The 12,368-nt window shown below is 40.6% G+C and overlaps 1 protein-coding gene across 1 annotated transcript in view; it reads right to left on the bottom strand.

Moving 5' to 3' along the window:
• Positions 1-12,368, bottom strand: part of MKL1 (megakaryoblastic leukemia (translocation) 1) — a 131,684-nt gene that overhangs the window by 117,792 nt on the left and 1,524 nt on the right. The window contains 1 exon segment of the mRNA XM_015571917.1: positions 8,445-8,706. Coding sequence (XP_015427403.1) covers positions 8,445-8,706 — 262 coding nt within the window.

Below are 12,368 nucleotides of genomic sequence, written 5' to 3'. Positions count from 1 at the left end.
ATCTCTTTCAGCTGCAGAGCTATGTTGTATCAACAGTTGTTTTTTAGACAAAGTCCCACCTCTCTACTGTCATGGTCTGAGATGCAGGTGAATGAGAGTCCTGACTATCAGGCTGCTGACAGCTGTCTGACCAGGCTGATTCTGGTGACAGAGGGAGCCATGCCCTCCAAGCCGCCCCCTCTCTCACTCTGCTCTATGTCCAGTGGTGTCCTGCTCTGCCAAGTCTTCCAAACCTCCTGCTCTCCACCTGCAAGGACCCGAGAGCATGGCTAGGCGCGGGCAGCCTCGCCTCCCCGAACAGCAAAAGTCCCAGGAGCCCATGGGCGTGGCTACGGCCTTACCTCCCAGGCCTGTGAAGGTCCCAGGAGCCTGCAGGCATGGCTAGACATGCCTCCAGGCGCTGGCAAAGTTCCCGGGAACCTGCAGCCGCAGCCACCATCGCCTCCTGGGGCACTTGATACCTGTGTATGCAAATTAACCACCATCTTTGTCAGATTAATTTGCATAGTCACTCTGGCTGGTGGGTGTGGCTTGAGCATAGCAGAGGGATGGCTAATTTGCATGTTTCTCTTTTATTATATAGGATAAGACTGTGAGGTATTGGTGTAGGTGCAGACAAATAAGACCAATGCAAACAAATAGTGAGCTCAGAAACACATCACATGTAGGTAGGTCCTTCATATATGAAAGAGGTAGCTCTGTTGATCAGTGGGGAAAGAACAGTATTTTCAATAAATGAGAGTCCATTTGAAAAATAAATTGAATTGGAGCGTACTTTACCCCCATACGAAAAATTAAGACACAAAACTCACTAACTATAAAAGACTCAGAAATCAATTACATTAAATTTAGAAATTCTTAATTAAAAGATACCATAAAGAGAATGATAAAGACAAATTACAGAGTGGGAGAAACTATCTATACCAGATTTAAGAACAACAAACTAGTATTCCAAACATATAAAGAACTCCTATTGGTAAGCCAAGCTGATGGAAACTCAAATATGGTGCCTGCCAGTCAGTTCTACAACTGGGGCGGTTTCAGCATAGGAACAATGACCTCTGTGAGTACTTCTGTCTGGGAAAAAGCTGACTCTGAGTTCTTGCCCTGATGCCAATTTAGTTCCTCCCTGTATGTCCCTGGATCCTTTCAAGTTGCTGTCCCAGCACTGGAGCTCAGAGGGAGTGAGTCTCATCATTGATGTTTCTATCTCTCTCTCTCTCCCCCTCTCTTCCTTCCTCTCTGAAATCAATAAAAAATATATACTTAAAAAAAAAGAATAGCAGCTACTCCTAGGACAGTGATGGCGAACCTATGACACGCATGTCAGAGGTGACACAAGAACTCTTTTGGTTGATTTTTCTTTGTTAAATGGCATTTAAATATATAAAATAAATATCAAAAGTGTAAGTCTTTGCTTTACTATGGTTGCAAATATCAAAAGATTTCTCTATGTGACACGGCACCAGAGTTAAGTAAGGGTTTTTCGAAATGCTGACACGCCGAGCTCAAAAGGCTCGCCATCACTGTCCTAGGAAGAAGAGATGGGGTTGTCATCAAAGAGGAGCACATGGGAGGCTTCCTTGGGCTCACTCACAATGAGCAATTGTTGAGCTGAGTAGTGGTTACATAGCTCTTTGTTTTGTGATTATTCTGTAAATTATCATATGATTTATGCACTTTTCTGTATATACTAGAGGCACAGTGCACGAAATTCATACTCTGGTAGGGTCCCTAGAGGTTGGTGGCAACTGGCTGGGTACTCCCTCCCTTCCCCCAGCCAGCCCTGCCCCCTGGTTGGACTCCCAGAAGAACTCCTAGTCGAGGGGACAATTTGCATACTACGCTTTTATTATATAGGATGTTATTATTTCTTCCCCCTGCCCCAAAATAAAACAAGACCTGAATAGTAAAATATATATATCACCAATCTAATTTCAAGGAAGGTGTTTAGTACAAAAAGCTTTTTTCAGCATTGCCAATCTCATTGCAAATATTCCTTTCTATTGCTCTGTAGGTATATTCATAAGTGTTGGACTATGAACAAGCTGTGATTCAGAAGTTTCCTATACATGTAGATATAAGCAATTTTTAGTGGGTGACATGTCAAGTTTTTATTTATTCAATCACTGGTGGGTTGGAGAAAGGCACTTTCTCAATAATAGGACCGCCCTCTTCAAAATGCAAAAATCCTATATAATAAAAGGGTAATATGCAAATTGACCCTAATGGCAGAATGACAAGAACGCCTGCTAAAACAGCCACTATGAGGCATACTGACCACCTCTTGGTTTCTTTCCTTGACCGGCAGGCTCTGATCGCCTGATGGTGAATGAGGAACGAGGGGTGGGTGGCGGGGGACGTGGGTGGTGCCAGGCCAAGTCCCCAGTTGCCCCACACACAGAGGGCAACCTGGGGCGGGGGTGGGGCCGGCGAGCAGGCAGGAATGGCCAACCTCTCAGTCCCTTCCCCCGGCCAACAGGCTCTGATCGCCCGATGGAGAATCGGGGACCAGGGTGGAGGGCGGTGGGGGGCAGGCCTGTGAGTGGGCGGAATGGTTCCTCCCCCCGGCCAGCAGGCTCTGATCACCCAATGACGAACAGGGAACCGGGAGGGGGGGCCAGGGCTGGCTGTGGGCGGCCAGGGATGATGGCCCTGATCACAGGCCAGGCCTAGGGACCATATCTGCACATGAATTTCGTGTGCCGGGCCTCTAGTCCAAGTCATAGTTTAATATCCAATCAAGGATTTGTTAACCAGAACACAAGAAGTGCAGGGCAGCTATCAAGGGGGACACCTAGGAAGGGGGACTAAGCAGGAAAGAGGAAAGGTAAATCTCACCAGCTTAAAAATGTTGCCTGATATTCAACCTCAATCCATGATCCAAAAAATTATCCCCCATAAACAGATCACTAGTCCCAAATTTAGTTTGTGTTACCTAAAATGGAAAGGAAAAACAAAGAAATTTGGTATTTATTAGATCTGATCAAAGAGCTAATGGTTTGTTCATTAAAGGAATAGGGGGGAAGGAGGCAAAACTAGTGGCTGTAGCACAACGTTTTGAACTTTTCAATCTCTTCCTCAGTGTCTCATTTACTATAGGTACTTTATAAATATCTGCTGAATACTAATTTCCATAGTGATCACACCAGTAAATAGAACTGCAGGAAGGCACAAATGACTGTCCTAAAATAAAATTTTAAGAGTCAAGGACAAAATAAAAGGTCAAGAATATAACCCCAAAAAAGACATTTTTCTCTTGGAAATCTTTATGAACTTGTCATCCATTAATTTATCAAACTTTTGTCTGCAATGCCTTCTGAGTAATGCATTCCATGTAATTACTACTCACTGTGTCACAACTCTATAATTCCCAATCCTAGGCACATCTCTTAGGATATAAGCAAGTCTCCAACTTATAAATGGATTATACTCCAAAAGCTCATTTGTAATCTGATCATTTGGAATATAGAATGCACTTTCCCGCAAAAGCCATGAAATATGAATTATGGTAAAATTCCCAGACTTTCCTACAAAAGCCTACAGGGTAACTAAAATGCCATATATTTACAATGAGGAAAAAAAGCAAACAGTATTTCAGCTCCCATTCTAGAGGCTCCTGAAATAGCTTTATGCAGTCTCAGCCAGTTCTAAAACTTATTCATACTTAAAAGACTGATCTCAGATTATTATGAAGAAGGAAAAGACAGCTAAATAGCACTACACCATTAATGGAAGAAGCAAGATGAAACTTAAATTTTCTAGTATGGCACATTCATTAAATGTGTGCCAGAACTCCTTTAGGTGGAGCCAAAGAGGATGGGGTTAGATGATTACTGAGGTCTCCAGGCTTCTCCCAGCTCAGGCTGGACAGAATCCACAGTTGGATCAATTAATCTTTTAGACCTAAGTGTTCAGCTTAGAAGAAGACAGAAAAGTAATATTTGAAAATACACCTTGAAACTTTATCAACTTTTTCCAATTAGACCAAAGGCACCTCCTCTCATTAGGACCCCAACTCCTCTGTTTAGGATAGAGCTATCAGGACCTTGACTGCCTATTACCTGCAAGGACCCTTGCTAACTCACTGAATTTCTATATAACATAAGCTTTTATATGAAAGATATAAAACAATAAATTTCTCACTCCACCCTTTCAACACATGGTACACCATCCATAAAAAAGCAGCTCCACTAACTCCAGAAATCATTCTGCTCTAAACTCCCCACTTTCCAATTTTACTATCGTCTCAGGGATTTTCCATTTCTACTCCTACTTTTACCTCCCTACAAATAACCATGCAAAGAAGACTTAGTGTAAAATACAATAATGATTTTCCAGCCTTCCTTCCCTTTTGACAGGAAGAAGCACCATCAAGGTGCACAAACAGCAGACCCAATTATGGCCCAAAAAGCCCTGCAACTAGCCAGTAATATTGCCCCTGTCCACACATTCACCTGATAGTTGCTGAAAACAATATGCATGTTTCACCAAGATAATAGCTACTCTGCAACTTCCTATTCTCTTAACTTAATAAACATTTTCTATTTTCTCTATATAACAGAATCTGATTTTAACAGTTACTTTTTGATTTTTGCTAAGCAATTAGTATTTCTGATCACTGGCCATCAATGAACTGAGTAATTATGAGGAAATTTTTATTTTATTTTTTCTTATACTTTGATTATAAAACAAAATATTTCGTTTTCATATAGGAAGAAAACAAAACAATTTTGAACATCTGGGCGCATGGAGGTATGGTTTCCTACAATGGAGAATTCAGTAGGAACTGCAGGTGAGGTAATAAGTTTAACTCTGAGAATACTGAGGCCAGTGGAGCGTTCAATAGACAGCCAAGAACATGAGTCTGAAATTTAGGGGAGAAACTTGGCCTGGACCTACAAGGTAGGCAAAAGCAAGCTTACAGTTATAAGTGAAACAGAGTTTATTCTTATACTAGAGGCCCAATGCATGAAATTTGTGCACGGGTAGGGTCCCTAGGCCTGGCCGGCAATCAGGGCCAATCTGTGGGGCGACCTACGGGGCAATTGGGGCCCCTGCTGGCACCCGCCTTGGCTGGCCTAGCACTGCCTGCTCACCAGCCCCTCCCCACCACCGCTGCTGCCACTGGTCAGGGCCTGTGGGCTGAGGGCAGCTCCTGCATTGAGTGTCTGTCCCCTGGTGGTCAGTGCACGTCATAGCAACTGGTCACTCAGCTGGTTGTTCTGCTGTTCAGTCAATTTGCATACTAGGGTTTTATTATACAGAAATTATTTATTGTATTTATTATTATTATTAACTGACTATGCCCACCTATGTATAAGATGGGAATCAACAGCATATGATGATGGTTAAAGCCAAAGTTCTGGGGGAAATCATTCAAGATAAAGATAGAGAATAAGAAATAAAGAAGCCCTAGAAGTAACAAAATTTAAGGAGATGGGTAGAGAAAGATAGCAAAAGATCTTAGCAGAAAAGAGAGTGGCTGGAAAGGCAGAGCTTAAAAACTGCTTAAAAACCCAGGAAAGAGTAATGTCACAGAAGCCAGGGGAGGAAAAGTTTCAGGTCAGAGGGAGTGGCCACCATATCAAAAGTTGCAGAGAGATCAATAGAATAAAGAGAGCCTATCTGATCTACAATGAAAAGAACACTAATGGCTTTGGCAATGGTAGTTTCTGAAGAGAGGTAGGGACAGAAGCCAGAATGCAGTGAAGTCTCTAGAATGTGGGAAAGTAAACTACTTTCAGGAGCTTGACTCCAAGGGTTAGAGAGTTATTTTTCAAAATGGAGAAAAATTCAGATTTATATACCAAAGAGTTAAAGCTGAAGATACACAAACACCTCTGCCCCAAAAGCAACAGCTGCCTTCTACTCCACTGAGACTAACACATCTGTCAGCACCAATTTTCTCTACTCCATGCCCAAAACATAAGGAGTTTGTTGTTTGTTGTCTGTCATCACCTTCATTGCCATTCTCCTAGCCCTAAAGAATGCTGGTCTTCACTCTTGCTCAAGACAAAGCCAATATCTTTGGATCCCATTCTCTCCTACCTCCACAAGAGCCTTGCTCTATCAGTTATCCTTTTCCTTTTTCCATGTTCAGCTCTTCCCTCTGGACTATCTCTTTCCCCTTAACATAAATTACTAAGTTAAAGTCTATGCAATATGGGGGTAAAAAAGTAGAAATTAGGAATGGGAAAAGAACACACAAAAACTGCTTGAGTATCCACTATTTCCCAAAATAAAAACTGCTTGAGTTTTCATTACTTATCCCACTATGAATGTAAAAATACAAGTAAAGCATTCATTTATTCATTCAACTAATATTTATTTGGTGGCCACTATGAGCTAGGAGTTGAATATACGCCTGTGAGCAAAATAAAGTTTCCGGTCTTCTGAAATTTATCAAAGTGGGGGTGGTATAGATAATAAACAAATACACACATCATAGTAAGTGTTTGGAAGACAAAGCAGGACAGAGAGTAATGGGAGGCACTGTTTTATAAAATAGGCAGGGAAAGCCTCCCTGAGGAAATGACATTTGTGCAGGAACTTCAGTATAGACACAGCAAGTACCAAGACCCTCTGACAGAAGTATACTTGATATGTTCAAGAAACAGAAAGTATTCCCCGACTGGTTTGGCTCAGTGTATAGAGCGTCGGCCTGTGGACTCAAGGGTCCCAGGTTTGATTCCAGGCAAGGGCATGTACCTTGGTTGCGGGCACATCCCCAGTGGGGGTATGCAGAAGGCAGCTGATCGATGTTTCTAAGTCTCTATCCCTCTCCCTTCCTCTCTGTAAAAAAATCAATAAAATGTATTTTTTTAAAAATACTACACTGTTTAAAAAAGAAAGAAAGAATAAAAAGTGTGGCTGGAACAGAGTAGAGTGAGTTAGAGAACAAAGGTAAGAAATCAGGTCAGAGAGGATACCAGTGCCTCATCATAAGAACTGTAATTTCATCATAAGTCTTTAGGAAGATACTAACGGGTTTTGAGAGGAGTGTAACCATGTCTGATTTCTGTTTTCAAAGGGTCACTCATGTTGCTGAGTGGATAATTATCATTATAACATCGGGTGATAAAGTAAGATGATAAAGGGCAACTGGACAAACCAAAAGAGAAACACTGAATGAAAGTAAGTTAGGACAGGCTTTGCAAAAGGAGTGATGCATGAACAAGCAAGAAAGGAGATGGGGGGTGAGGGAGGGGGGGTGGTCTATGCCAAGTAGCTGGCATAGGTGTAGAAAAGCCACAAGAGTTTTGAAAAGATTTGGTATTTCAATTCCCCAGCACCAAACAGTCTAAAATATTTTATAAAAACATATCTTTTATAATGTCTACCAAAAAAAAGACCTATTAAGATATTTGCATGACCTTTATGTAGAAAATTATAAAACTATGGAAAGACATTAAAGGAGCCCTAGCTGGTTTTGCTCAGTGGATGGAGCGTAGGTCCAAGGACTGAAGGGTCCCGGTTTCGGTTCTGGTCAAGGGCACGTACCTCGGTTGCAGGCTTGATCCCTAGCCCTGGTCGGGCACAGGCAGAAGGCAACCAATCTATGTGTCTCTCTCCTATTGATGTTTATCTCTCTCTCTGCTTCTCCCCCTCCCTTCCATTCTCTAAAAATTAATGGAAAAAATATCCTCGAGTAAGGATGAACAAAAAACAAAGAATTTTTTTAAAAAGGAAAGATATTAAAGGAGGCCTATTTTATTGAAAGATTCAACTGGTTGGGAATTCCCAATATTTAAAATGTGGCCTCTGGCCGGGTAGCTCCGCTAGTTAGAGTATTGCCCCAATATGCCAAGGTTGAGAGTTCGATTCCTGGTCAGGGCACATACAAGAAACAACCATTGACTGCATAAATAAGTGGAACAAATAGATATTTCTCTCTCCCCACGTCCTCTCTCTCTAAACTCAATAAATTTAAAAATGTTTTAAGTGTATATTTTCCCCATTAACCTATAAATGATATATTTCAAATAAAAATCCAAACAAGTATACCAAAAGACATGCACAAAAATTTCATAGGACCATGACTGATAAAAGTTCCAAATGAAAACAACCCAAATATCCATCAAAAGTAAAATGAACAAATTACAGTATATTCATAAAATGGATTATAAAGCAATGAAAATAAATTACAGCCACACAACTCACTCCCTAATTTAGCACAGTTTATAATACAGTGATGCTCAATAAATATTTCCTGAATTAATGAATCTATGGAAGGAGTGGGGAGGGAGAAGCAGAAAAATAGGAAGACAAATTAAAAAGCAATTATAATAACCCAGAAAGAAGATGTTGGGTTCACAATGATCACCTAAACTTACTATTTCTCTGTTTTACAAGAGTATGATTATAGGAAACTTTTAAGAGAAATAAAATACAATAAGACCCTGAGTCAAACCAGGCAATGCAGTAATTCCCTGTCTACTCACCATTCTTCCGCTCACTAAGTGGAGGCAAATTGGGATTTCTGCCAGGGTGGAGGCCAAGGGTCAGCTCGGGCTGCAAGGAGAGCTCCTGCAGCTCATTGGCAACAGCTTCACTCTGGGGGCTGGGGGCCGCGGACAGGGACACCAGCACTGGTTCATCATCATTTTCGCCAGCCCCTCCTCCGTCCAGCCCATTCACAGCAATGACGGAAGGGGGCAGGCACACTACACTGGAGAAATCCACTTTGGCTTTCGTGATGGCAACCTGGAAATGGAAGGAAAAACAAAAAGCTTAGATGTCACTGTAAATAGACTATTTTACTGAGGATAAGCTGAATACTAATATTATTAATTATATTATTAGTACGCTACCATTATTCTTTAAAACTCTGGGTAAAATAAGATAGCAGCATTATTAAATTAACTATACTCACAGAGTGCATAAGATTGAAAGTCTGATACTGTCCTCAACTACATCACTCAGGAGGACAACATACAATTAAAATAAAGGTAGCATGCCCACACACACGTACAACGAAATAAAAGGGAATAGTGGCCAAGGAGAAATAGCTGAGATCAGTGTTACCTTCCAATTAACTATGGGAAAGTATCCTGAGAAATAACACTTAATGAGCATCCACAAGGTATGACAGTGTCATGTACTCCCAACACAATTTGGGGGAGAAAATTTCTTTAAGAAAACAATTCCCGAGCCATTAGATACCACAAAGAAATATAAATATAGAGATGTCTGTTTGACGATGGGTAGTAGCTTACATGAATGTTTAATCATAGTACCCAGGAATAGGATAATAAAAACAAAATACCTGGCAACATGGAAAAGGACAAGATTTTTAAAAATGAAAGAGCCTGGCCTGCACGGCTTAGGGGTTGAGCGGCAGTCTATGAACCAGGAGGTCACAGTTCGATTCCTAGTCATGGCACATGCCCAGGTTTGGGCTGGATCCCCAGTACGGAGCAAGCAGGAGGCAGCCCATCAATGATTCTCTCTCATCATTGATGTTTCTATCTCTCTCTTCCTCTCTGAAATCAATAAAAATATATATTTTTAATGACAAAGTACTTACAACAGGAAAGTATTTTCAACAACATGGGAATTAATGGTTAAGTGGATTAAGAATATATTTATGCACCAAATCCTATGCAGTTAAGAATAATTTTTATAAAGCATTTAAAATCTACTTATACAAAAACCCTGGGTGTAACATCACGTCCAGAAGCTCCACCAACCGGAAGGAAGTCAGTCCTGCAGGGGTTGTCTTGGAAAAGGCTGCGCCCTTCCCCAGCTGTTTCCCCGGAGGGCGAGGTTTCAAGCAGGAACCAGCCCTCAGGGTGAGGTTTCAGGCAGGAACCCGCCTTCAGAGCAGAGCGTGTAAGTACTGAGTCCGGCCTTCAAACCAGACCCTGACAGTAGGGAGGAGGCAACCCCATTCCTCACAGAATCTGCTGTTGGATAGCTTGCTGTCAGTGGCCTGCCAGCCAGGAACCCCATTCACCTGCACCCCAGACCCTGACAGGAGGGAGGAGGGAGCCCCACTCCTCATGGAATCGACAGGTGGCCAGCTCGCTGTCAGGGGCCTGCCAGCTAGGAATCCTATTCACCTGCATATCTGTATAAAGTTTTAATACATTATATTAGAGGTCGTGGTGGGGGCTGTTTCCCGGGAGGGCGAGGTTTGAGGCAGGAATGAGCCCTCGGAGCCTGGAGGCATATCTTTATAAAGTTTTAATACATTATATTACAGGTTGTGGTGGTACTGTTTTACCCATAGCACCTACAGGAATTGCTGTAAATTTACTTCTCGGTGGAAGAACCTTTCATTCCCAATATAAATGACCAATTCCATTAAATGAAACTTCAATTTCTAGACTCGATATAAACAGTGAAGTTGCTAAAACTATTAAAAAGGCCCAACTTCTCATTATTGAAGAACGCACCATGGCATCCAGTCATGCTATAAACGCCAGAGACAGATTACTAAGAAATTATGAATTTGAATGTTGTATTTGGTGGGAAAGTTCTCCTTCTTGGAGGGGATTTTTGACAATGTCTCAGTATTGTGCCGCATGCTATGCGATCAGCCATAGTACAAATGAATTTAAAGTACTATAATGTTTGGGGATGTTTCAGAAAGCTGTCTCTTAAAACAAATATGAGATCAGAGGATTCTGCTTATAGTGAAACTTAGTAAAACTTGGAGATGGCAGCCGAAACCAGTTTGGCTCAGTGGATAGCGCGTCGGCCTGCGGACTGAAAGGTCCCAGGTTCGATTCCAGTCAAGGGCATGTACCTTGGTTGCGGGCATATCCCCGGTGGGAGATGTGCAGGAGGCAGCTGATCAATGTTTCTCCTTCATCGATGTTTCTAACTCTCTATCTCTCTCCCTCTCTGTAAAAAATCAGTAAAATATATTTTTAAAAAAAACAAACAAAAAAAAAACTTGGAGATGGCAAACTTGATAGCAGTTTTCATTTAAGAATGGATATTATTGAAATCCCCTGTGAAATGATTTGTAATGGATCTATTATTGAAGCTACCTTTGGAAATAGTTTATCTATAGATAATATTAAAAATACATCTAAACATGCAATTCTTTGTCCAAAAAAATGAGCATGTTCAAAAATTAAATGAAGAAATTTTGGATATACTCAGTGGAGATTTTCACACATATTTGAGTGATGATTCCATTGATTCCACAGATGATGCTGAAAAGGAAAATTTTGCCATCAAATTTCTGAATAGTATTACTCCTTCGGGAATACCATGTCATAAGTTAAAATTGAAAGTGGGTGCAATCATCATGCTATTGAGAAATCTCAATAGTAAATGAGGTCTTTGTAATGGTACCAGATTTATTATCAAAAGATTATGATCTAACATTATCGAAGCTGAAGTATTAAGGATCTGCAGAGGAAGAGGTTGATCTGATTCCAAGAATTGATTTGTTCCCATCTGACACTGGCCTCCCATTTAAATTAATTCGATGACAGTTTTCCGTGATGCCAGCATTTTTGATGACTATTAATAAATCACAAGGACAAACTCTAGACAGAGTAGGCATATTCCTACGTGAACCCGTTTTTGCACATGGTCAGATATATGTTGCTTTCTCTGAGTTCAAAGAGCATGTGACGTTAAAATTCTAAATACTTCAGCACAAGGGAAATTAGTCGAGCACTCTGAAAGTGTTTTCACTCTTAATGCGGTGTACAGGGAGATATTGGAATAAGTTTAATCACTTTATCAGTCATTGTTTGTATCACTGTTGTTTTTGTATCATGTTTTTGTTGTTTTCATATCATGTTTTTATTGTTTTTATGTCATGCCTCTGTTGCTGTTATATCCTTTGTTACTGTTTGTTTATTAATAAATTTATATGTTATTTTCATATACATTTTACTAATTTCCTTTCATCTCTCACACTTCTATTATAGAGAAAGGGTAAATAGCAATATTAAAATATTTCCACAATCACTTCCCTTTTAATGTGCACGAATTTCATGCACCAGGCTATTGGTGCATAAATTTTTATCTAAAATTAAGTGTAAGAAAAGATATAAAATGCATACTAACATATAAAAATATTATATGGGTTAAAAAGACTATAAGGAAGTATACCAAAATTCAAAAGAGATTGTTTCTTTTTACTTTCTTTAGTTTCCAAATTTTCCCTAAGACACTTAAGTGCACTTATAATCTACACTAATAAAAGAGAAAAATGGTAATTGGCGTACGACGCTACCCTTTTCATTGGCTAATCAGGTCTATATGCAAATTAACTGCCAAGTAAGATGGCAGTTAACTGCCACAAAGATGGTGGTTAATTTGCATATGTAGGCACAATGCAGGGAGGCGAAAGGGAAAGCAGGAAGAAGCCCCCTGCCACTGACAGTGATCGGAAACCC

This window comes from Myotis davidii, unplaced genomic scaffold, assembly GCF_000327345.1.
Source record: "Myotis davidii unplaced genomic scaffold, ASM32734v1 scaffold428, whole genome shotgun sequence".
In the NCBI taxonomy this organism is placed as follows: Eukaryota; Metazoa; Chordata; class Mammalia; order Chiroptera; family Vespertilionidae; genus Myotis; species Myotis davidii.
The sequence above is the reverse complement of the archived record's forward strand: the minus strand, read 5'-3'. Positions and strand labels throughout refer to the sequence as shown.